Source organism: Lactuca serriola, chromosome 5, assembly GCF_051521515.1.
Source record: "Lactuca serriola cultivar US96UC23 chromosome 5, Lser_US96UC23_V15, whole genome shotgun sequence".
In the NCBI taxonomy this organism is placed as follows: Eukaryota; Viridiplantae; Streptophyta; class Magnoliopsida; order Asterales; family Asteraceae; genus Lactuca; species Lactuca serriola.
In genome coordinates this window covers 127,963,804-127,991,239 of record NC_136412.1, presented here as the reverse complement: position 1 = coordinate 127,991,239, position 27,436 = coordinate 127,963,804, and the positions used below count along the sequence as shown (strand labels likewise).

At 36.7% G+C, this 27,436-nt stretch overlaps 1 protein-coding gene across 2 annotated transcripts in view; it reads right to left on the bottom strand.

Annotated features, from left to right (window-relative positions):
- Positions 1-13,612: 13,612 nt before the first annotated feature.
- Positions 13,613-27,436, bottom strand: part of PPDK (pyruvate orthophosphate dikinase) — a 37,015-nt gene continuing 23,191 nt past the window's right edge. Inside the window, exons 1-20 of one of the 2 annotated variants that reach the window (XM_079000911.1) lie at positions 25,000-25,088; positions 24,668-24,724; positions 23,487-23,720; positions 23,066-23,203; positions 22,819-22,981; positions 21,287-21,522; positions 20,415-20,543; positions 20,148-20,327; positions 18,797-18,934; positions 18,534-18,698; positions 17,737-17,898; positions 17,537-17,626; positions 17,052-17,190; positions 16,777-16,954; positions 15,892-16,021; positions 15,679-15,807; positions 14,973-15,110; positions 14,529-14,606; positions 14,267-14,358; positions 13,613-13,805 (exon numbers count right to left, since the gene is read on the bottom strand). In XM_079000911.1, coding sequence (XP_078857037.1) covers positions 13,760-13,805; positions 14,267-14,358; positions 14,529-14,606; positions 14,973-15,110; positions 15,679-15,807; positions 15,892-16,021; positions 16,777-16,954; positions 17,052-17,190; positions 17,537-17,626; positions 17,737-17,898; positions 18,534-18,698; positions 18,797-18,934; positions 20,148-20,327; positions 20,415-20,543; positions 21,287-21,522; positions 22,819-22,981; positions 23,066-23,203; positions 23,487-23,720; positions 24,668-24,724; positions 25,000-25,008 — 2,631 coding nt within the window. In that variant the 5' untranslated portion in view covers positions 25,009-25,088 and the 3' untranslated portion in view covers positions 13,613-13,759. Of the gene's footprint in view, positions 13,806-14,266; positions 14,359-14,528; positions 14,607-14,972; positions 15,111-15,678; positions 15,808-15,891; positions 16,022-16,776; positions 16,955-17,051; positions 17,191-17,536; positions 17,627-17,736; positions 17,899-18,533; positions 18,699-18,796; positions 18,935-20,147; positions 20,328-20,414; positions 20,544-21,286; positions 21,523-22,818; positions 22,982-23,065; positions 23,204-23,486; positions 23,721-24,667; positions 24,725-24,999; positions 25,089-27,436 lie in introns of those variants that run through there. The other variant, XM_079000910.1, reaches the window with a different exon arrangement.

The following is a 27,436-nucleotide window of genomic DNA, read 5'->3' as shown; positions in this document are numbered from 1 at the left end:
TGGCAGATCGAAAGGGGAAGTTGTTCTCCTTCATTCTCATTATGAGTACCTCCATTAAGCATCGATAGAAGAGGAGTAACAATGAAGACCATCATGTCAACGGTATCAAATTAGAACAATCCAAATAAAGTCAGCTGTCCCGACAGGCGGCGACGTTAGATGGCCCAGTTGGAGGCGACGACAGCCGACCGGAAAGATGTAAACGGGGTACAATTTTTAAACTGTTTTTTTATTTGAAGCATGGGAGGAGAAATAAAGAACCGACAATTGTAAGATAAAAAAAACATTACCTTAATCTACTTTGAAAGAAGCGTATCACGGTGCATTGAAAGCTACCAGCAGAACAGTTGCCATGTTGAGAGAATTTCCACGTGTAACCACGTGTAACCACCGAATCAATAAATTCAATCATACCAGTTGCTTCAATCGAATCCTAATATACAAGGAAAAAAATCAATAGCAAAACTGGTAGATTCCGAGACCAGTTAGACAAAACGGTGGCAATAGGGTACCAAATCGGCATTCCAAAAACACAAAATTGGCGATCCAAACACCAAAATTGGCAATCCTAATCACATATTGAACCAATTCTGATCTCTAAAAACACGTTCCAGCAATCAATTTTGCCATCCAGTGGGATCGTGGAGTTTCCGTACCAAAGTACGTTTCCGCCAAGGATCAGAACGATAACGTACCGTTATTCGGAACGAAACGTTCAGAACATGGATCGTGGCTAATAGAGGGAGAAGAAGTTAGCGCATATTGAAGTTATAATTCATCAAGGGAGAAGAAGTTAGGGTTTGGGGGAAGAAAAGAAGAAGAAGCTAATGATCCAAGAATAAAAAGGGTGGAGAAGAAGTTAGTGTTCTTTATCCCTGTGACTATGATATTAGGCTATATTGAAGTTATAATTCATCAAGGGAGAAGAAGTTAGGGTTTGGGGGAAGAAAGGAAGAAAAAGCTCATTACCTCGATAATTAAAGAACTGAAGCGGGTCAAAACTTAGATTTCCGATGATTCCCATCGTTATCTCTCTAATTGTTCTTATCTAAGCAGTCTGAAATCAAGACGTAAACATAAGTATCAAAGATATAGATTTCACCCCTTTAAACCTAATTTTTGATACCAAGAATAAAAAGGGTGGATTTGATTCCTTGTTGCTAAGGATTTACGCATGTATGTCGACACCACCATCGAAATTAACAACGCCATCTCCGAAATTGACCGGAAAGCACCTCCGTTCATCATCACCAACAGATCCATCCCAGTCTCCCTTCTTTCCATCACTTCTCACAATAGAGAAAAAAGAGGGAGAGTCGATTGCAAAGATGAAAGATAGAAAGAAGCTAGAAAAGAACAAGGCGGGTTTTCAAAATTTTGGGGATTTCGTTTCCCCCTTGTCTACTAAATGCGCGTTTCAATAAAAATTATAAAGCGACAGTTATGGAGGATGCGCATGTGCCCTTCGTGTTTTTAATTTTTTTTTTACATTAGACACTAATTAAAGGGCACACAATTATGCGTGACTTAAATCCTTAAATTTTTTGAAGAGATGATACTTTTTTAACGTCACTCTCTTTTGTGTAACATAAATCAATGAGTGTCGTGGTTTGCACGTCGTAAAAGGGTCTTTTTCTTGTAGTGGGGAGATATTCAAGTTAGTTGATTAAGTCCTTAATATAACACCCAATATGAAATATTAAGGCTAGGACCCAACACAATATTTTATAACTTGGAAAAGGGATGCCATAATCCAAGCTATAAAATATTTGAAGGTAGGTGAATGACAATTCACCAATTTCCACCATGAAAAACGAAATAATTTATTAGGTTTTAATTGGATTTAAAACTCCTAGATCTTTTGAGATTAATTAAACTTTTCAATGGCATGTTTCAATCTCGATTGTACCCTCTCAAATTTTATGATTGGGATGCCGAGGATCACAAAACAAGGTGTGAATAACCATACAAATTGACTTGGTACCCTTAATATTTATCACCTAATTAATGTGCCAGTTACCCACACGCGCTCCACCGATCTATGATAAACATTAAGTCACCCTTTGCCACTCTTACTAGTCCATGTTAGTGTCACAACTGGCATTTTTGCTAGGAAATTCTATTCTCATGAAACCATCATCTATTGTAAGGCTTGTAATCTAAGTGAATATCATGCTCTATGCTCATTCAAATACATCTCATGTGTTCAAATAAGGATTGGAAACCCTAGAAATCCCGGTTCAAGTTCATTATGGACTAGGATGCTCTTATTGGGCCTGATGGACCAATAGATCTTAAACTTGACTACTTTGGGCCTAAAAACCCTAATTAGGTTCTAATTGGACCCAATTCATAAATCTATAACAGTTTGGGCCATGATGGGCCGTAAAGGATTGAATTACTCCTAATGGGCCCTAAACCCATTGTTTTTACCATTTTGGGTCGTGAGCCTCCTTAAGAGCCCAATGGGCAGAGAACCATCCTTCTTGGGCCTCATAGGAATATAATTAAGCATGAATGGCCCAAATCTTCTTCTCCTTCTCCTTTCCTTTCTCACCTTTGGCCTAACTACAAAAAACAGAAATTTATGGGATTATTATAATGGTACCACATACTTTTTGCATGGAGGATACCCATGCAAAATGTCCACCGAATATCTAGATTAGTGCATTATTAACCATTAACTAAAGACCAAAAGCTTCTATTTCTTTCTCCTTTCTTATCCTTGGCCGAAGGCAAGAACACACACACAAACCATTACCAAAATCTCTCTAAATGCACATTCAAGAACACCTCTTCCCTTTCATCAAAAATTTCAAGAATTAGAAACATTCCAAGGAAGCTTTTCATCTAAAAATCAGTCCAAGATACATTATAGTGGTAAGATCTCATAAGACCAAGTGATATATTTTCTTTCTACACTTAATCACTCCTCTTGCCACCTCAAATTCATGACCATGCTCCCTAGACCTCATCAAGATTCGAAGATCACTTCAAGAAGCTAGTTAGAGTCATAACTTACACACAAGACCGGTTGGCAGTTCTGGCGTCGACGAGGGATCAGGATCGGGCTCTGGAGTCGGGCAGCTCGATGATCAGATGAGGGAGTTCATTTTATCTGAGATTACACGTAGTATCATTAACCAGACTCCTGTGATCTTCAGGATAGTCAAGGAGGGAATTTTGGAGATTCTTGACGAGAGGCTGGGTGCATTCCGTACTGAGGTGGCGGTCATGTTAGGGGCACGCACGATGATTTTCAGTGAGTTTCAAGCTTATGGAGCACTAGACTACCATGGGGCTAGGGACCCCGTTGCTAGCAGCAGGTGGTTGGCAGATGTCGCCAACGCCTTTCGCACTAGTCACTGTCCCAAGGGGGACAAGGTCGGACTTGCTTCCTGTCTCATGAAGGATAGGGCGCGGGATTGGTGGGAGGAGATTATGCATGCTATTAGTGATGCTTCTCTTGATGCTATGACTTGGAGTGACTTTATGTCCAAGTTCAGGGCCGAGTTTGCACCTGTGATTGAGGGGTAGCAGCTTGCGTGGGAGTTTCAGGATCTCTAGTAGACAATTGAGACGATGACTGAGATCACCACCATGTTCAAGGAAAGGGACCTTCTTGTTCCGCAGTATGTGGCAGACGAGGAGATGAAAAAGGCTCGGTACCATGAGATGATGCGAAGTGATATTGGACAGTTTGTTAGCCGCTCCAGCTGCAAGACGCTGGAGGATATGATAGCAAGGGCTCAAGAGAGGGAGCTGGATTTGGAGATGGAGAGGAAGAGGAAACTAGAGGGGCTTCAGACATGGAGTTTGGGAGAAAAGCCCAAGGTATTTAATTACAGATCGAGGAGCTAGCAGGGTCGCAACCATTTTAGCAACTGCAGTAAGATGCACGAGGGGGCGAGCAGGGCGGGTAGTTTAGGTTGCTTTAAATGCAGCCGAAATGGTCATGTCAACAGGGACTGTCCTGCTACCACCACCACCACCATAGTATCATATCTGATTTCCTTCCAGTGCAGTCAGAGGGGCCAAAAAAGGTCCCAGTGCCCGAGTTTAGCAACAGTAGGGCAGCTGGCGGCACCCACTCCTACTACATTAAGGATTACCGATAGCCATCAGGGCCAGACAGAGGCGCCTGTGGCGATGAGCAAAGCCTTCCAGTTAACAACAGAGGTTGTGACAGGTATGTATCTTCTCCTTATTTCTTTATTTATATTGATTTTTCGCTTATGTTTATGTATTTCACTATAGGATCGTTCTTAGTGAACGACATATCTGCTCTGGTATTATTCAATTCGGGGGCTATCCGATCTTTTGTATCGCTCACGCTTAGCAAATGATTTGTTGGAGCTCCGAGGGAGATGGACTGTCCTCTTGATGGAGAGATCGCGGATGATAGGACAGTACGGGTTGTGAGGGTTCATCGAGGATGTACATTGCAGTTGTTCGATGAGCAATTTTCTGTGGATTTAGTCCCTATTCCCCTGCGAGGGAATAAGATTATCATGGGTATGGAGTGGTTGAGCCCCAATGAGGCAGTGATCGACTGTGAGTAGCAGATGGTACCAGTTCGGACCCCAAGTGAGGGAGGATTAGTAATTAAGGGTGAGAGGCTACAGTGTGGACCGATGCTGTGTTCAGGAACGAGGGCAAGACACTACCTTCAGCAGGGTTAAATAGGTTATGTTGCCTATGTCATGGATACCCAGGATAAGGGTAAGGCGACTGTGGATGATGTACTGATCGTATGGGAGTACCCGAACGTACTCCCATAGGATTTTCCTAGGGTACCCCCCGGAGAGGCAAGTAGAGTTCTGGATTGACCTAGTTCCTGATGCAGCTCTGATAGCCAAGGCACCATATCAGTTGGCTCCTCCCGAGATACAAGAGTTGTCTACACAGCTGCGGGAGCTGTTAGACGAGGGATTTATCAGGCCGAGCAGTTCGCCTTAAGGAGCCCCGATTCTGTTTGTGAAAAAGAAGGACGGGTCACATCGGATGTGTATAGACTATCGGGAGTTGAATAAGGTAACGGCGAAGAACTGTTATCCCCTCCCGAGGATTAATGACTTATTTGACCAATTTCAGGGTGCCTCTTGGTTCTCCAAGATTGATCTGTGATCGGGTTATCACCAGATGCGATTCAGGGATGACATGTGCAGAAGACAGCCTTTTAGCAGCCCTATGGTCATTATAAGTTCGTGGTGATGCCGTTTGGTCTCACCATTCCCTTGTCGCGTTAATGGATCTCATGAACCGCATGTTCAGACCGATGTTGGGCTGGTCTGTGATAGTCTTTATCGATGATATATTGGTTTAATCCAAGACTCAGGAGCAGCATGAGGAGCACCTTAGGGAGGTGCTGGAGACACTGAGGAGGGAGAGACTTTTTGCAAGGTTCTCCAAGTGCGAGTTCTGGTTGCACGAGGTGAGGTTTCTGGGGCACCTTGTTAACCAGAATGGTATTCTGGTTGATCCGGCCAAGGTAGAGGTCGTGATGCAGTGGGAGGTTCCGAGGTCTCCATCTGAGATTTGGAGTTTTCTTGGTCTGGTGGGTTACTATCGGAGATTCATCCATGATTTCTCTAAGATTGGTATTCTATTCACCCGGCAGACCAAGAAGTCGGTGACATTCTGTTGGGGGCCTGAACAGCATGCAACTTTCGAGACGCTAAGATAGGGATTGTGCGAGGCACCAATTCTGACTTTACCGGAGGGCGTCGACGATTTCGTGGTTTACTGTGACGCTTCGATCATGGGTATAGGTGCAGTGCTGGTGCAATGGGGTCGCGTGATAGCGTACGCTTCGAGGCAGTTGAAGCCTCATGAGGCGAATTACCCAACGCACGATTTGGAGCTGGGGGCTGTGGTTTTCGCCCTCGAGATTTAGCGACACCACCTCTATGGGTTTTATTGTACCATTCACATGGACCACAAGCGCTTGAGGTACATTATGGATCAGCTGAATCTGAACATGAGGCAATATCATTGGTTAGACGTGGTGAAAGATTATGACTGTGAGATCTTTTACCACCTAGGGAAGGCCAACATGGTGGCCGATGCTCTTAGCCGCAAGGCTGTCACAGCTGGAATGGATTCGTGAGGCGCAAGTCGAGGGTATGAAGGAAGAGCGCCGAAAGTATGAGCGGATCATAGGCCAGGTAGCTTCATTCGATTATGAAAGTCGTGGGTTGTTGACCCTGCATCAGAGGGTTTGGGTTCCTTACTGGGGTGGTGTATGCCAGGTTCCGATGAAGGAGGCTCACAAGTTGAGATTCTCCATCCATCCCGGGGTTACGAAGATGTATCAAGATCTTCACCCTGATTATTGGTGGCCCTGCTTGAAGCGGGATAGAGCATGGGATGTGGAGCGGTGCTTGACTTGCAGGAAAGTCAAGGCCGAGCACTAGGAATTCATGGCAAGACGCATCTATTGGAGATTCTTATGTGGAAATAGGAAGACATCACTATGAATTTCATCACTAATCTTCCCAGGACTGCATGAGGAATGTATTCGATTTGGGTCATCGTGGATCGGTTGACCAAGAGTGCTCATTTCATCCGGATCTAGGAGAGTAAATCAGCTAAGAAGCTAGCCGAGATCTATGTGCATGAGGTGGTGGCACGTCATGGAGTGTCGGTGTTGGTTGTGTCAGACCGAGATGTTCGTTTCACTTCCAGATTTTGGATCGGTTTCACGACGAGATGGGTACTCGTCTTCACTTCAGTAAAGCTTTTCACCCTCAGAATGATGGGCAGAGTGAGAGGACGATTCAGACTCTAGAGGACATGTTGCGAGCGTGCATATTAGATTTTGGTGGGAGTTAGGATATGTATCTTCCGTTAGCGGAATTTTCATATAACAACAGCTAGCACGCTAACATAGATCGACCTCCCTTCAAGATGCTCTATGGGAGGAAGTGTAGGAGGTACCCCAATCTGTTGGGGCGAGGTCGGTTAGAGAGTCATGGGGAGTACTGTGGTGGTACTCAAGACCACAGAGAAGATCCAGCAGGCCCGGAGCAGGCTTTAGACTGCTCAGAGTGGGCAGAAAAGCTATGCCGATAAGCGCCGATCAGACTTAGAGTTTCAGGTAGGGGATATGGTCCTCCTGAAGGTGTCACCTTGGAAAGGTGTCATCTGGTTCAAGAAGCGGGGCAAGTTGGACCCCAGGTATATTGGTCCATTCAGGGTTTTGGATCGGGTGGGCCGTGTGGCCTATCACCTGGATCTGCCAACCAACCTTAGTCAGATCTACAGTACTTTTCATGTATCCCAGCTATGGAAGTGCTTAGCAGATGACTCCGTAGTTGTGCCTTTAGAGCATATTCAGGTGGGTGACAGTCTGAACTACATCGAGAGACCAGTAGCCATTCTCGACCGGAAGACGAAGGAGCTGAGGAAAAAGAGGGCAGAGTTGGTGAATGTGTAGTGGCAACACCGTAAGGGCTCATAGTGGACTTGGGAGCCAGAGGAGGAGATGAGAGAGAATTACCCAGAGTTATTTGAGCCAGTAGACTTCAAGGACGAAGTCTGAGACAAATGGGTGAGAATTGTAACGCCTGGTTCCTGGTAAGTATTTAATTTATTTAATTATTCAATTTATAAGTGCAACTCGACGAGTTGGAAGCCCCAAACTCGTTGAGTAGAGATTAAGGGCCGCATAATTTAAGAAACCTACTCGACGAGTGTAACATCCCAATTTTCAAGACCAAAAATTTCATTTTGATATAACGATTTATAAAAAAAATTATAAGAAAATGTCATCAAGTCATTTCTTTTCATAAAACCATAGTCACATGTCTCAAAACCATATCATAAAATAGTAACAATGTAAGAGTGCAATCCCAAGAATCTCATTATGCGGAAGTCATGTGTGTGTGATGCGTTGCTACCGTGCTGACTCCTTCCTTTTTGATGAAGAGGTACCTGAAAACAAAACGGAAAACTGTAAGCACAAAGCTTAGTGAGTTCCCCTAACATACCACATACTATACATAACACATAATGTCTAACATATCTGGGTACTAACTACCCCTTCGGTCCTGTCGACCAGTACCTTGCCTAGCATATCCGGGTGCTGGCCTACCACTTCGGTCCTGTCGACCGGTAACCTTTCCTAGCATATCAGGGTGCTGGCCTACCCCTCAGTCCTATCGACCGGTAAACTTGCCTAGCATATTAGGGTGCTGGCATACCCCTTCGGTCCTTTCGACCGGTACCGGGGACTATTTCACCCCTACTCTACCACATAGCATCCTAGTGCATAAACATATAAGTCATATATTGCCTAGCTTATCAGGGCGATGGCATACCTCTTCGGCCCTATCGACCTGTACTAGGGTCTACCCTACCCCTCCTATCACATATCACATAACATCATAGCATACTAGTATATAATCATAACAGATATCAACATACCGGATAATTATCACATAGACAATGATCTCTACTATAACTCTTACTAGTGGGCTGGCCTTGGTGCATTAGACCCACTTCTACTGGAAGGTAACTCACCTCAATGTTGTGTAGTAGTTGAACTGTCCTTGGTGTTGGGATCAACTCCTCTCAAAACCCTACACATAACAATCTTCCTTAATTACCCTTTCATACTCATAACCCTTTCAAGGGTCAACTTAGGTCAAAGTTAAGGTCAACACCCTGGTCAAAGTCAACATCTAGTTGACTCAACTCATCGAGTTGGTCCACCAACTCATTGAGTTCCATAATCCACAAAATTCTAGAACTTCGATCCTAATCGTTGAGTCTTTAAAGAACTCGTCGAGTTCCCTCCTACATAGTCGAGACTTTTACTCCTAACTTGTCGAGTTCTCCTTGAACTCGTCGAGTTCTTCTTCATACGGAATAAGGACCTTTTGCTCATGACTCGTCGAGTTCATCCTTGAACTCATCGAGTCCTGCTTCATATGAGTTGGGACGTTTAGCCCTTGACTCACCGAGTTCTTTCTTGAACTCGTTGAGCTCTTCTTCATATCAGTCGGGACATTTGCTTTCAACTCGTCGAGTTTTTTGATCTTCAATTCCATAATCACTTCCATCTTGCCTAGTCCTTTTCTATCTCAACCAAATTGCTCAGAAACAAAAAAGTTCTCCTTGAACTTGTCGAGTTCTTCTTCATACGGAATCAGGACCTTTTGCTCATGACTCGCCGAGTTCATCCTTGAACTCATCGAGTCCTGCTTCATACGAGTTGGGACGTTTATCCCTTGACTCACTGAGTTCTTTCTTGAACTCGTTGAGCTCTTCTTCATATCAGTCGGGACATTTGCTTTCAACTCGCCGAGTCCATCCTTAAACTCGTCGAGTTCTTTGATCTTCAAGTCCATAATCACTTCCATCTTGCCTAGTCCTTTTCTATCTCAACCAAATTGCTCAGAAACAGAAAAGATTGGGGAACCACGACCCGAATCGTCGATTCCTATAAACGACTCATCGAGTCCCCCAAAGTCCAAGTCTATCCAGTCGATTTCAGTCAGGCTTATTGCATCCAAAGCATAGATCTGACCTCCTAGGCTCGATATAACACGTAAAGTGACAAAATTTATGTGCATGCATTGGTGTTATGAAGCTAGAACACCAAAACTAGGACATAAAGGAGTTCTAATGCATGGTATAGGGCCATATCTCAATAAAGGTGGCAACTTTAAGCTTCCTGAGCTCAAATGTTCCCAGATCTGAAGTCATCACTCTAATATGAACTCAAATCCCGGAAGTGACTTTGGAATGGCCCAAAAATGACAATATACAAGTCCTAAAGAAGATCTAAGTGATGGAAAGCCAAGGTATAAGCTTTATACCTCAAACAAGCTGGAAATGCAACCCAAGATCTAGATTTACTGCCTTCTTCTTGAATCTCCAAGCCTCTCCTTCCTTCTCCAAGCTTCAAATCACAAAAATGGCACAAAATAGCTCAAGAACACTCAAAGGTCGATTAGGGTTTCGTGAATAGGGTTTAGAGGTGATTGAGGCTGGAGTGGAGGCCATATAAGGTGTTTAAATAGGGTGCAAACCCTGAAAATTAGGGGTTCACTCTGGCAGACCAACTCGTCGAGTCGAGGCTCCTCGACTCATCGAGTAGGCTTCAAGTCCCGCGTCCAACATATTCAATCCCTACTCGACGAGTTTGGGGACTCCAACTCATCGAGACCATTAACAAATATGAATCATTTTTATTTAAATACATACCAGGAACCGGACATTACAACAAGTTGGGAGGCCTCAAATCGATGAGTAGGCTGGCAGGGATGAAACCCTAATTTCTGGGATTTGCACCCTATTTAGGCACCTTAAACCTTTCATGTTGACCTCATTTCCAGCCTCCAAGTCCCAAACCCTACATCTCGAAACCCTAATGCTATTTTGAGTATTTGCGAGCTATTCTAAGTGTTTTAGTGTGTACATTGAAGCCATTGGAAGAAGGAAAATCTTGAGAACATAAGAAGGAGTTATAGATCCAGAAGTTAAGCTTCATTTCTGATTCATCTAAGGTATAAAGCTTCAACCTTATCCATGATATGCTTAGGTCTAGTATTAGGATGTTTTGATTCATGTTTTGGTCCAAGTAATATGATGGTTGGGATTTGGACGTCCCATCTTGGTAAACCCTTCAAATCTAGGGTCTTGAGGGGACTTTATGGCATAAAGGTGCCAACTTTATGGCCATGGAAGTCCCACGCAACCTTTAGACCATCATTTTGGTCTTTTGAAGCTTTTATCTCCATGCATGTGGGTAAAGGTTAAGGCTTTACATGATCCTTTAGTCCCTAGAGTCCAGATCTATGACCTCATAGTCTATCTCAAAGTTTTGAAGGCTTTTGAATTAGGATCTAAACCATTTTGGGTTAGGGTTTGAGTTTTTGCCTCGTGGAGGGGTTCTTAACAGGTAAAGTTGGAAACTTTACCCGTCTATACGTATTTCCAGCTTAGATCCAGAAGATAGGGGCCTGGTTTGAAGAATGGTGACTTAAAGCATTAAGAAAAGCTGACTGACTGAAGAACTCAACGAGTTAATAGAGAAACTCGACGAGTCGGGTCGAAATGTCCCAATTCTATTAAAGGGGGAAACTTGGTGAGTTGGTGGAAAACTCGATGAGTTGCATCGTGATTTCACGATTCTATTATTTATGTGAACTCGACGAGTTGAGTCAACTCGGAGCGTTGACTTTGACTTTGACTTGACGTTGACTTTGACCATGGTTGACCCTAAAAGGTTTATGAGTATAAATGGTATCTAAGGGGGTTGTTTTTATTCAGGGAGTTTGTAAAGTTGATTCCGGGACAGAGATGTTTCAGCTATCATTCGATGTTGGAGGTGAGTTTTCCTCCTGTATGAACGGGTCGAAGGAACCAATGTCAGCCTGTATATGTATGCTAGTTTGCTCCGGACTAAGGTCTGATGCTGGGCATTGCCCGATGTAGGTTTATATGTTTTCCGAATTTCGATCCGATGTCGGGCGATGCACAAAGAATGTTTGTATGCTTGATGTCTTCGTGATTTTTTCATGTGTCTGTATTGTATGTTTTCGAATTACGGCCCAATGCTGAAAACTGTCCGATGCCAGGTAGGGCTCGATGTCGGGCGGGGCCCGACGCTGGACTCTATCTGATGTCAGGCGGGGCCCGATGGAGGGTTAGGGCCCACGATATGTTTATATGTGATTATGTGATTATATGATTATGTGTATGATATGTGGTAGTTTGGGGAGATTCACTAAACTTCGTGCTTATAGTTTTCGGTTTTGGTTTCAGGTACTTCCGGTAGCATGGGAATGGCTCGGGATGACTGCATTGCACACACCATGATGTTTAGCCTGGGATGTTACTCTGATATATTTGACATGTGTTTTGTTATGGATATACTGATTTCGATGTATTGAGATACTACGGTTCTGTTTTGATAATACGATTTTCTTAACTATTGTTTATTTAATGATTTAAAAATAAATTTTTTTGGACATGATTTTTAGGATGTTACACTATATTTTCTAAGACTATGTTTTGGAAGACTAAATAGGTATTTATGATGATATCAACTGACTTTTCCTCATGAATTTTGAACATTCATGCTAGGATGGAAATGACTTAAGTTTGTCCAACCTAAAAATCAACGGTAAAGGACTACATTAATGAGGTATGACCAAACTTGTCAAATGACTAAATGTTGGTAATCTAGACAATGTATCACTTGCATGTAAGACTAGCTACCTTGTACGTAGATTTCATGAGTAGGAACATTATCCTAACCATGACTTAGGGGTTCCTTGCAATGTTTGATAATATGAACTTCTTGTTTGGATACTCTCCCATGACTATGTCAGACTTTTGACTTTATGCCTTTATGACTTGTGAGGTTGGACATATGAGATTGACGTGGAAAAGTGTTAGAAGCAATTCACATTACATCTACTCTTTTTATGACTCTTATGATGATATTTTGATTATGACTCTAATGATCATATTTTGATTATGAGTCTAATAATGATATTTGATTAGATGACTTTAATAATGGTATTTGATTATGACTTTAATGATGACATTTGATTATGACTACAATAATGAAATTTTGATTTTGATTAAATGATGGATAATGATTTATATCGAAATGACTTTTAGTTTATCAATGGACAAAGATTTATGAGGTTTCAATGGGTAAAGACTATTTAATTCTGTGTATAAGTAAAGACTTAAAGACTTATGATTTTAAGACTAAAGAGTTACAAGTTTGATTGGGAATTATTTTCATATTAAAGAAATGTTTTCAAATAATTTTGGGGATATCTCATTAGTCAAAGTATTGTGCAAATTCTTTTGACTCCAAAGGTAGGGATTCCTTGTATTATTCACTATGAATTCCTAATACCTAACATATATTTTGACATGTATTATGTGATAGTATAAAATGAATTCTTAGAAGATGCATTGGATATTAGAAGGCTCTTAGTTGTTTAGTTGTTTGAATTTATGTATGATGTAAATGATTGTTTCGCCCTGTTAATTTATACGATTGATTTAGTAAACTTGTAATTCTAAGACAATGAGACCTTATTTCCGCAAATGATATTTTAAAATTAATTAAAACTTTTGAAAAGATTTTAACTAATTAAATCAAATGAGGGGTGTTTTATTTTAAATATTTAATATAAACTAGTTCAAAATTTAATTGATATTTAAAATAAGTATTTCACAAACGTTATGATTATGGTACCAACTTCAACATTCCTAAAATCAATTTAATATGTTAAAATAAGATCATTTATTTTGAACCACATTAATCACATTAATTTGATTGTCTCTATTATAAGACATGTACTTTTTATTTCACTTAACTTGCAAAAAAAATAATAAATAAATAATGCATAACATAGACGTTTTTTCACATCACAATTGCAATTACCACATGATCACCTCATTTATGTGTATAGACACAGTAAAGGAATTAAGGAGCTTGATACTTTGCAATTATCGAGCTTGATACTTTGCAATGACTTATCATACACATTAATCCTTCAACGTGTATTTGTTGGGCTGGCCCGTTGCAGTTAACTTTCTATCTACATGTTAACCATTTGGATTGGATAGATGGTCGTTTGATAATTATACCCATGTATGCCAAACATGATATAATCAATTATTTTGTGTTTGCCATTACAAGAATGATGGAACCATGATTACTTATTTATATACAACAACGGGAAATGGGGAATACACAAACTATTTTCCCTCATTCTGAAGCTTAATTAACAACGACTTGTGCAGCTGCCAGCCTTGCGATAGGGACCCTGCCACGACAACACATAAAGAACAAAACCTTTTTCAGTAACAACCAATGATAACATTACATTATTGGTTCTCGAGTGACATCTTAATTAGCAAAAATAGTGTTCATGTCTCCGTAACCATAGCATTTTCCATGTGGATTGAGCCAACCACCTAATGGACAGTTTTGTACCTTATTTCCATTTCATATGATTCTCTTTGGATGAAAATTGTGAGACACTTAGGGGTTGAATTGGTGGAAGATAACCTTTTTTCAAAATCATATAGCTACGGGTATCCCCACCAACTGGACCCATAGTCAACAAGAGAAGATAGATCAAATTGTCTCTAATCCAAGAAAGGTGCATGATATTCAATTTTTAACCTTAGACCTTACTTATGCATTCTCACTTTTGTATTGCTAGGGTAAGTATGTGGTGACAAACACACACGCACAAGCACACACACACATACACAGACAAACCTGAATGGAGAGCAAGAGACATAATCTAGTCCAACCCCATCGAAAAATGCAACAGAAGAAGGCTCTCCACCATGCTCTCCACATATGCCAACCTGTGTATCCATTGTTAGTAAAGCTAATTTCCATCATAACTGATAACACCACACATTGGTATTAGAGTGTGTGTATGTGTGCGTGTGTGTGTGTATATATATATATATATATATATATATATATATATATATATATATATATAATTTGTTACTTAGGAACCTATACTTACCTTTAAGTTAGGATTCGCTGCACGGCCCTTATCGGTGGCCATCTTGATCAACTGACCCACCCCCTTTTGATCAAGAACCTATGAATAACACATATGAGCATTGCGTGAATAATATTTATCCAACAAATTGGTCCTAATCTATGTTTAAGACCGAGTAGTTACATATGACATGACATATGAAAACAAGTTGTACTGTGTTTGACATGAAGTGGACTGCAATTGAGACCGATATCAATAAGATAAAAAAAATGTGCAACTTTTTGGTCCACCCACAAAAATGGGATAGGGACTCGCTGTGGATCTATCTTCAATGCCAAAGACACAAACTCCCTCCTCATCCTCATCACTGGGAATAGCCTTATAAAGTTTGTCCAACCCGTACCACTAAATTCCAATCTCGTGTAACAAATGTAGCCTTAATATACTAAGATTCATGTTGCTAACCTCAAAGGGATCATTTTGTAGAATGCCCTTGGATAGATAAACTGGGAGAAACTTGCCAACATCATCTCTACTGTAGCCGAATGTCATTTGGGTGAGATCGTTGGTTCCAAAAGAGAAAAACTCAGCTTCCTTGGCAATCTGCATGTTCAAAGTATAAGATAAGGTTGAGCCCAATTTGGTTTAGCTTGGTTTTTGTCTAAAACCAACACGCTAAAACAAAGTTGGTTTTGCCTATTACAACATTGTACTTTGAAAAATATACCAAATTAAAGCAATGTCCCCTAATAATTAATAACCAAACAACCGTTGCAGTAAGTAAAAGAATTGAAACTACAATGCTATAAGTGTGTATATTTTATGAAACAAATTGCATTATTAAGAAAAAAAATGTAAATATACAGTGTTATAATAGAAAGAAACGATAGTAGGATGTTGTATTAGACGAATATGTGGAAGTATGTAGCTATTTTATCTATTTAACCCGTAATCAAATATACTTATACACAAAATGACATCATTTTAGGTTTTACAATTCAATTTGGTTCGGTGTTATTTTGGGTCTTACAACAAAGAACCAAACCCTAGGCATTTCAAAACGGTAGTTTTTCAATTAAAATTTTCTTTTTGTTTCCGGATTTTGGTTTGGTTTTGGTTTATTTTTGCATACACCTTAAAAAGTATGATTGATCTTATATACTAATCATACCTCATCTGCAATTAGAGCAGCTCGAGGGATCTCGATCATGGTGCCAACTTTATACTTCAATGACAATCCCATTTCAGAAAAAACCTTGCTTGCTACGCCACGAATGACACTGATTTGATGTCTGAGTTCCTGGCATACAAAACACCAAGTAAAAAGCTAATCATCGCATGTGTGGTTATATGATTGATTGATGAGTTGTGAAGATTATCATGCCTCAGGGGTTCCAACTAATGGAACCATGATCTCTGGGAGAACTGTGACGCCTTGGTTGCTCATAGTCACCCCAGCTTGAAAGATTGCACGCACTTGCATCTCGGTTAGCTCCGGATATGAAATTCCAAGCCTGAAATAGTACAACCAAATATTATACATGTAAACAAGCATAAATTTCAACAAAAATGTTATTTTTCGAGCAACTACTGAGTGCCCTCCCACAATAGCAACATGTGAGATGTAACTCATGTACGCGGGCTTGCATAAGACTATGCTTAATGTTAATCTTTCACAAACATGCACATGTGAGAAAAGATAGATAAATATTAAAACAAAGAAAAGAGAAATGACATGTTGTGAATGGTTTGGTGGCCAACCAATATTTTACGTACCCTTTTTCACATTACAAGTGTCGTATTCTCATTCGTTAGTTATAATTTATATTGAAAGTTACTTTGTTTTAAATTAAACTTTATATTATTTAGAAAAGAAAAACATATTACACCAAAATTGGTAATTCTTTTATCTATAAATAGAGAATTATACTTTCATATAATTTCATATGTGATACCAAAATTGGTAATTTCCCAGCCGGTATGTCCAGCCAACGACTATGGATTCCTAACGAATCCATATATTTATATTTTCCTTTTAGTTTGCTTTTAAAAAATCGTAATTTAATACTTGTATCGTGGCAAAATTTTATTTTTGTTATTGAACTCGTTGTTTGTTTTAATGTATGGTATTTTTTATATCTATTTAGACTGTGAAATAGCTTTTTATAGATTTTTTAATGACATCTTGGGCTGGGTTAGGTCGCTAATGAAGCAAAAAAAAATGGGAATTGGGTTGGGATTAAAGTAATGTGATGAATAGAAAGCACACCTGCAGCCTCTGAAACCAAGCATTGGGTTCACTTCAGATAAATTCTCGATCCTTGAATAAATTTGATCCTCTGTCATGCCAGTATCCTCAGTGAGTTCACTCACAATTTGTTGAAGATCACCTTCGGGTAAAAATTCATGGAGTGGAGGGTCCAAAAGGCGGATTGTCACTGGAAGTCCTGAAATATTTTGATGTAATCCAAGTATAAACCAAGGGCTTTTAAAATGAACTATATATGAAATGATTATTAGAATACTAAAAGATCATAAATCCACCATCCATTGCTCGGAAAATTCCCTCAAAGTCGGATCTTTGGTAAGGCAGTAACAGGTCTAGTGCTGTTTTTCTTTGCTCAACAGTGACAGCCATAATCATCTTCCTTACAGCTTTTATCCTCTCATCGGATGCAAAGAACTGAAAATAATATATGTCGATGATTATTATCTAGCAAAATTTCCATAAAACTTAAGCAAAAAGCAGTTGGAGTCCTACATCTGCTAGACATGGTCTCATCACTTTTATATATCTCTCTCATTAAGGGCAGTTTAGAGAAACAAATCAAGGACTCAACATATCTAACATGGTATCAGAGCCAACATTTAGAAATACTCTAATCTACCTCTAAATATGTTATAGTCTCGCTCTCTTTCTCTTTAAGGGTTCTTTTGGAGAGAAAATCAAGGACTTTACATGTCTTAAAGAGACAATAAACATAAATATAGATTATGGGATCTTAACAATAAGAAAGAGAAAAGATTACCATATGTTCAGTCCTACAAAGTCCGATTCCTTGAGCACCATTATTCCTTGCGGTTAAGGCATCATTAGGTGTGTCTGCATTTGCCATGACCTATTATATTACCCAAAAAAGATGGATGATAAGTTGAAAGACTTTATGCCCATCAAATAACCCATTCAAAGATTCTTATGATCTACAAGAGTTTTAGTTATAGTTGATACCTTGAGCCGTCTTACTTGATCTGCCCATGCCATGAATGTTTCTAGATCACTGCTCATAGCCGGTGGAGCCAGTGGCTGTTTACCCATTATAACTTCACCCGTGGAACCATTAAGTGAAATCCATTCACCTTCTTTTATCACCTTGTCTCCAATCAAAAGAACCTATATGAAAATAACTTCATAAGACCTTGTTTTTTTGCAGGAGAAGACAACCTTGTATTGTGTTTGGTAGGCATTTTGACTCATCAAACAAAAATTTTAATTTTTTGTCCTACCAAAAAAAGGTGGGACATAGTCTCGCTCTCCATCTTTTGTTTGTGAAAAAGACTTGAATGCCCACCTCATCCTCATCAACAAAAATAGTCCTAGAAAGGTAGCCTAGTAAAAATAGCCTAATGTTGCGTCTTCTACACATGACACGTCTCATGAGGATAAGGAGGACATTTACATCTTTTGCAGAAACGAGCGATTACAAGTTAGTCCCAGTCCCAGTCCCACCATTTTGGGTGGAACAAAAATTGAAATTTTTGTCCCATTCCTTCCTTGTTCCAATCCAATGCACACCAAATGCAAAACGTTACCATGTCATGTCCGGCATGACAAATGGGGTCTAAAATAATGTACAAAAATTGTTTGTGATAGCATCAAATCTTATGTGAGTAATATATTTATCAGTGATTAGGGTTTAGGTCCAAGCACTTAGGATTTAGGAATATATAGAAGATCCTAATGGCTAAACCCTAATCACTAATAATATTAACCACTCAAAGTGTTGGTAATATTTCATAGAGATTAACCTTCATATCATCATTGACACGAATATCAGCACAACCAGAAACACAACATTTCCCCCATCCACGAGCTACCACCGCCGCATGTGATGTCATTCCTCCTCTTGCTGTCAATATACCGGCCGCTGCGTGCATACCACCAACATCTTCTGGGCTTGTTTCTGTCCTTACCTTAATTCATAAAAATTCAAATTCCTAAATTAATAATTATCCACTCTGATTTTGCAAAAGAAAGTAATCAATGAGCATATATGATCATTCATGTATACCAAGATGGCATTCTTTCCTTGTGCATGCCATGTTTCAGCATCTTCAGCACTAAATACAACCTGCCCCACGGCTGCTCCAGGGGATGCTGGCAAACCTGTTGCCACCACTTGGTCTTTGTAACCAGATGCATTCTCAAACTAAACAGGAGATTCATAATTAGTGATACATAGACACGCACATAAACATAACATAAATTGAACAAATTGCTACTAGTTATAGAAAGAGACAATGTTAATAAAATAGAATCCAAGTTTAACCACTAGACTTTCAATTTTGTTTCATTGTTGTAAAACCTTTTGCCCTGCTTATTCCACTGATATGAAATTTTCTATTATTTTTGTTTTTAGTGATGATATGAAATTTTCTATTATTTTTGTTTTTAGTGATGTGGACATATGAAGTGGCAACCTTATTGAAGCAATTTCATTAAATAGTAACCAACTAGAAAATTACAATTTCATTTTCTAAGTTTTCAGAACTATTTTTCATCTTCATTTTTATTAATAAAAGTTAACATTTTAATTATATTTATGTAAGTTTCAGTATCATAACAATGCAAAAAAAAAAAAAAAAAAAAAAAAAAAACACCGAAACCTGATTACCATTTAATGAAATTGTTTCATTTACATCAGCAAAAAGTTGAGTCATGTCAATGAAAAGGGACAAAATCTGATAGCAAAAATCATAATAATGGAACAAAATTGAAAGTTGAATTGTAGAACAACTGTGGAACTTGGTTATCATTTAATGAAAATGTTTCATCCATATCATTAAAAAATTATTTATGTCGAAAAAAAAACAAAATTTTATAATCGGATATCTCCTACAAAAATTCCTAAATGAAACAAATATGAAACTTGGTTACTCTTTAGAAACATACCCTTTATATAAAGGGCTTTTGACATAAAAGTCCTTAAGTTTGTCAGGTTTTGTTGGTTTTGTCCCTGTAGCGATTTTTTGTTCGTTAATGTCCAAAATTTGCAAGGTTTTTTTTTCATTTTTGCCCTTGCTACGTATATAGTAGGTGTCCAGGGACAAAACCAACAAAATTTAACAAAATTAAGGACTTTCATGTCAAACTTGGAAAACATAATTAGGATAAAAACATATAAGATTTGTAAACTTGTTTTTTTGCAAATTTGAAAAACATAATTAGGGTAAAAACATAAAAGATTTATAGAAAGGACAAAAATGAAAAAAACTTGGCAAATTTTGGACATTAACCAACAAAACAAAACCTCATAAACTTAAAAGGACTTTTATATCAAAAGCACTTATATAAACTGTGAAACATGGTATAAAAATGCGTCTGAGTTTTTTACTTTTTTAGCACAAATTATAATACGATACCTGTGGATGAAGAAGTTGGTCTAGATGTTGAGGCTCGACCCTCATAATTGCTGTTCGAGTATCAATTAACTCTTCCTTCACCATTTCTACTGCAATTCTCACTGCGCCTTTACCAGTACGTTTCCCTGATCGACATTGCAACATCCAAAGTCTGTTTTCTTGAACTGTGAATTCAATATCCTGTGTTCATAGCACCACAATTCTTGTAATTTTTCGCAAATTCAAAACATAAACGTCAAATATATAAGAGATTTTGATCATTATTACCATCATATCTTTGTAATGTCGCTCTAAGATGTCACAGTTCTCCACAAGCTCTGTGTACGCTTCCGGCATGCAATCCTTCATGGTGTTCAAATCCTGTGGCGTTCTGATTCCAGCAACTACGTCTTCTCCCTGTTTAGAATCGCATAATCGGTTAACTTTCAGCAGTCTGATTAAAGGTAAACACGATCCCTAGACCACCTCACATCTAAAAGTAGGTGATTGGGTATTGAATTTTCTAGGGTTAAATGCAAAAAATAGCAACATACTTTGATATATTTCTTTATTAGGGCATCTTATATTTATTTTGTCTTGTTACAACATTGTATTTTGAAAAACCTACACAATGGAACATAGTTTTTATTGCTATTATATGGTAGCTTCTTCAAAACATAATTCCCAATAAGAGAAAAATTAGAACAAGCTATGCTATAATTAGGTATTTTTTTTAAATAAAAATGTTTGGATAATAGAAAAAGTGAAAATACAATGTTGTAATAGAAAAAAAATAACAGTGTGATGCTATAATAAACAAACGATTGAAACTATATTGCTATCTTTTGCAATTATAGCAATGTCATCCGAACGTGATGTATTTTTCATCCAAATGTGACATATTTTTCATTGCTATAACTGGGTACTTTTTTGAAAGTACAATGTTATAACCGGGTAGATTTTTCATAGTAAAATGCTTCAATACGAATAAAAAATGAAAATACAATGTTGAGATGAGACTATTATGCTACAATAAACAAATAATTGAAAGTACATTCCTATGTTTTGTATTTAGCCTATAAACCTAAGAGCTTACTTATGAATTCTCTGGGACAACTTTCGGCACTTTCTATAAATGGAAAAAAAAAATCGGTTTTTACCTGTGCATTGATTAAGAACTCCCCATATAGCTTCTTCTCGCCTGTGCTTGGGTTTCTGGTGAAGAGAACTCCAGTTCCTGAAGTGTTCCCCATGTTCCCAAACACCATGCATTGAATGTTAACTGCTGTCCCTTTAAGTCCAGTTATCTGGTTAATACTCCTGTACTTGTTGGCCCTTGGACTGTCCCATGAATCGAAAACCGCGTTCACTGCCAACTCTAGTTGTTTCTTCGGATCTACAGAAGAACAGAAACCATGTTAGATATGTGGAGTCCTAGATTTTCTTTCCAAAAGAGCCCTAAAGGATACACTCTCAACATATATAGAGTAAGATGTGAATTCCTAAATTCTCTTTAATGGAGATTGTATAGACGTGTGTTTAGTGCCTAGAGGTGCTAGACTGTGGCTCTGATACCATGTTAAATATGTGCTGTTCTTGATTTGCTCTCCAGAAGAGCCAGCACACTATACAAATCTTGGTTTTAAAAAGCGTAAAGCGCCCTAAAGCGCTTAAGCCTCTAGGGACCGATGCGGTAAGCGCTAAGCAAAAGCGCTTGCCTAGAGAACACGATGCGCCCCAAATTGAAAAAAATATAAAATATATGGAAATACTTATAAATACCTAGAAATCTCATAATATCATAGTAGTATCATATTAAATCCCAAGTATTGATAAGTTATAACTAGAAATCGTCTAAACTATCATGCATGATAACAAATAACTTATGAATTATGTGTATGACTTAACAGTAAAGTAACACAAGTTAATAGCAAACAACTTAACAGAAAATGTATAAAAATAATGACCAAATTTCATACTTCAGACTATCAAAGTTTAGAGTTTCAGACTTGAGAAGAGAATAGAATATGTAGGTTGTAGATTAGTATAATGGAATGGAAGTAGAAAACATTAGCATAGTTGATTTCCGATTACTTGGAGAAGATGAGTTGGAGCGATGATACGATTTGCTCTGTTTGTGTAATCGTTTTTACCGCCTCTGTCAATATTGATTCTACATTTCCATCCCTTTCCTTTATTTATATAAACCTATTGGCCCGTCTAACTTAATTAAAAGCCCATTTTCTATTATTTACCCTAAGCGCTATTAAGCGCTGAAGCGCAATGCAGTAAAAAGCGGGAAAAAGCGGAAAAGGCGACCGCTTAAGGGAATCACATCGGATCTCATTACTTGAAGCGCTTTCAGTCATCGCTTGGGCGCCTAGCACATTAAGTGCGCCTAGGCGGCGCTTTTTTAAACCAAGATACAAATATATGCATATTGCTACCAAACCAAATGTGTTTGGAGTTATTACAAATCTAAGATGATTCGGAATTCAAAATGTTTTTGTAAAAGTGTTATTTTCCTAACAACCCAGGCCTACACCATCCCAATAGGGTGATGTGCGATCTAAATCAGGTACACAGTATCCTGCTAGGTGGTTGGCATAAGACTCAAACCGTTGAACATTTTTGCAATTATACCACTGAAAACCAAATAATTCTCTATTCTCATGACAAGGGGATTTTATACCTTCGGGAAACTTTTCACCCTTCGATTCAACATAAACATTCTTGTATTGCTCAACAAGATCTTTAAGATCAGCAGCAGTGAGATCGGTGTCAAGCTCAACCCCTTTTTCAGCTTTCAGTTGTTCTAGTCTTTCATCAAATAAAGAGTGTGGGATACCCATTACCTTGAAAACCAATATAAACAAAGTTAAAAAAATAATAATAATAATCAAGTTAGTAATCGATCAAGAAATGAAAGAAATACTTACAACATTGCCAAACATGTCTAAAAACCTTCTATATGAATCATATGCAAACCGTGCTCCACTTTTCCCAGCTAACCCAGCCACGACCTCATCATTAAGTCCAAGGTTCAATACAGTGTCCATCATACCGGGCATCGATATCTGAATATTAACCAACACAATGTAAAGAAATACGCAAAACACTATAAACATAAGAGGTGTTTGAACTTGCAAAGTGCTGCTTTCCTTGAACCTTTTTAACAACTTTAGTTGCTAAAAAATGCCTTGGTGCACGATTTATTTTTGAATTAATGGACTTAATAAAGACATGACCTAATTCGGTAAGATATATAGGAGTGTTTCATTTTTACTTAATACATAAATACGTACATAAAGGATATATGCAATATGTTATGAAAGGATTGCAAAAAAAATATATATGTACCGCAGCACCAGAGCGGACTGAAAGGAGGAGAGGCTTGGAGGGGTCACCCAAAGACGCGCCCATTTCATTCTGGACATATTGCAATCCTTCCAATATTTCATCCCATAAACCAGGAGGCAGTTTTTTCCCATTTTGTTGATATTCATTACATGCTTCAGTTGAAATAGTGAGCCCCGGAGGGACTGATAGACCTATGCTTGCCATCTCCGCAAGATTTGCTCCCTTTCCTCCCAACTGCAATCAATCCAAATGTTTAATCAATGAGATCACACCCATTTTTGGGATGTTCCTGTAAAAAGTTATTTTTCCAGCAACCTCTGAATGGCTCACACTGGCCAAAAGTAATGAGGTACACAGTGGTCTGCTAGGTGGTTGATATAAGAGTCGAGCAACCCCAAGGAGCCCGATCCACATTGGAAGTGAACTCCTACATTGTGGTTGCTAAAACTCGAACCATGGTTTGTTTATTCAAAGATACCATACTCAGACCAACTGTGCTATGCTATGGGGCATTTTTAGGATGTTCTAAGTTCAAAATAGACAAAAATATCATTTTATTTTAACGGTTTTTTAGTTGTATATCTCAACCAAAAAACTTATGAATCATCTTTTAATGGAAAGCCATGGGATTCGAAACCGGTGAAACTTCATTTTGAAGTGTTTAAATCCCAAATGATCACCGTTATGGCACATTGATGGTGGTTTGAATCATTTTATGATGGACAATGTACAAAAACATCATTCTATTTTGAGCAATTTTGTGGTTTAACCACTAACAATTTTTTTTTTTCAATCCAACCATAAATGTTTCGGACACTTGTCCAAGTTAAGCATTTTGACCTTTGTATTATATATATATATATATATATATATATATATATATATATATATATATATATATATATATATATATATATATCAAAGAAATTTAACAATTAACCATTTTGACATGTCATATCACAATCAAAAATGATCACCTTGTCAAAGTTTTTAAAACTTTTATGGTTTAATTGGAAAAAATATTAAGTAGAGGCAATTAAACCTTGAAATTATCCAAAATAAGATGGTTTTTACGTAACTTGCTATAAAAGATATCAATTAATTTTGTCAAATGAACTTATATGAATGAGTAAGATTCAAAGGCACATATCAATTTGACATAAAACCTTTTAATTGCTTACCAAGGATTTCATGCCCTTGTTGCCTTCACTCCTTCCTTTACCGAAAGTGAAAACCCTCTGTGTATGCAACCAAACACAAATTTAAGTGTTAGTTTCTCTGAAAAAATAAGTTTATACCAAGTCACCAAACTGTTACTAAATATCAACCAATTCAATACGAAATTATAATCTTTCTTAAGTCTTCAAAAGTATGATACCAACGTCCAACAAGCCAAAATCAACAAAAGTTGGTAAGTATTATATTTTGATCAATTAACTTAAATGATATGTACAAATAATAAGAGATAATTGGTGATTTGGACTATATAAAAGAAGAGAAATAGATAATGGACCTGAGCCATGGTGTAATGCGATTGAAAAGGAACAAGAAGGAATTGTGTAGGCTTTTCTGTATGTAAGTAGATTGATGGATAGACACCAGTTAAGTCATTGTTGCTATTTATAGAGTATGCATGGATTTGACAGCAGCTAAAATTGTCAAGTCACCCACTTCTAAAACAATAGGCCGCCTTTTCAAAAATAGAAAACTACAGAAATGGTCCTTCAACTATTTACCAACATACCGTTTTGGGAAAATGATTGTTTTGTTATATTGTAATTTGTCAACATAAATTTATGTTTCAAGGTTTAACTAGTTTTCAATATGGCTTACATATATCCTATTTATATACTTTTGAACATATATCCTATTTATATATTTTGAATAACGAACTCCATAGATAATTTTATATTTGTGATGATTAAATTTCAACTTATCTTTTAAAAAATTGGAAGAATCTTGTCTATGTGGTTAAAAACTTTCATAATTATGTGTATATCGTTATAAAACTTTAAATAACATGTATATCCTTATAAGCCTACAAATTCACATATATACCCAAATATTTGATTTAAACATATTTAATATATTTAAAAAATAAAAACAATATCTTTAATTTAGATTATAACTAGGGATATCTCCGGAAAACTCCCAATATATTTGGAAAATTTTTAATAGTCTTAAATTTTATTTTTGAACAAAAAATCCTGGCTTTTTCACTTTTTGAATAAAAAAAGCCCAAGAAACTGGCTAATTTATTCACTTTAATCATTTTTGACCTGTTCAGCAGTTCATGGGACTAAATTGTTAATTTTTCAAAAATAATGGGACTTTTTTTGCAGATTTTGTCAAAATTTTTATATAATATATAAACATATTTTTTACATATGTATATCTATTTTACGTATTTGTGTATTTTCTAAGTTTTTATATGTATATATTTACGTATTTTTATGTATTTTAAATGTACAAACATATTTTTTTTACTTATTTATATGTAATTTTAACCATTTTACATATTTTTATGTGTTATTTTTTATGTATTATGTATTTTTATGTATTTATGTATTTTTTAAGCTTTTGATATAGATGTTTATGTATTTTAAATGTATAAATATATTTTTATCTATTTTTAAGTATTTTACATATTTTTTATGTATTACGTATTTATATGGAATTTTGCGTATTTATGTTTTTTATGTATTATGTATTTATATGGAAAAACACACAAAAAATATGTAAAATACTTTTAAAAAATACATACAAATACGTAAAACAATATGTTTATACATTTAAAATACATAAATATACAAAAACATCTATATAAAAAACTTAAAAAATACATAAATACGTAATACATAAAAAATATGTAAAATACTTAAAAATAGATATAAATACATAAAAATACGTTTATACATTTAAAATACATAAACATTAATATAAAAATCTTTCAAAAATACAAAAATACATAAAAAAAAATACGTATAAATACATAATACATAAAAAATAACACATAAAAAAATATGTAAAATGGTTAAAATTACATATAAATAAGTACAAAAAAATTCGTTTATATAGTTAAAATACATAAAAAAAATATGTAAATATATACATATAAAAACTTAGAAAATACACAAATACGTAAAAATAGATATAGATATGTAAAAATATGTTTATACATTATATAAATTTTTTGACTAAATCTGAAAGAAAAAAAAAATCTCATTATTTTTGAAAAACAGGTCAAAAGGACTAAAGTGAATAAATTAGCCGGTTTCTTGGGCTTTTCTATTCAAAACGTGAAAAAATCAGGATTTTTTTGTTCAAAAAATAAAATTTAGAACTTTATTAAAAAAATTTCAAAAATATTGGGACTTTTCTGAAGATAACCCATTATAACTAAGTTACTAAAATATTCATTTGAATCCCGCTGATAATATATATTTTTATTCATGACATGACTCTTTTTATGACTGCATGTTATTAATCGTCTGTTAAATAATAAATTACATCTTCTACAATCGATTTAGGAGACATGGGATTATTATCTTCTAAATAATTTTGTTCTTCCTTCGGTTCTTCATTTAAGTTACACTACAGATAAAATCATGGAAAAATTAATTTTAATGTCGGTATCAATATTTTGTAAGAATTCAAATAAATAGTTTGAGAATAACAATGTGGGGAAAGGATAATATTATAATGTTACAAGTTAATTATTTTTTAATAACAAAAATTCTATATAAAGAAGACGATGTTTTCTTTAATATATTAAATAGGCTTAAATTAAGCATTTAGGTATATATGTGAGTTTATAGGTTTTATAAGGATATATATAATTTGAAATTTTATAAAGATATATATATATAATTTGAAATTTTATAAAGATATATATATATATATATATATATATATATATATATATATATATATATATATATATATATATA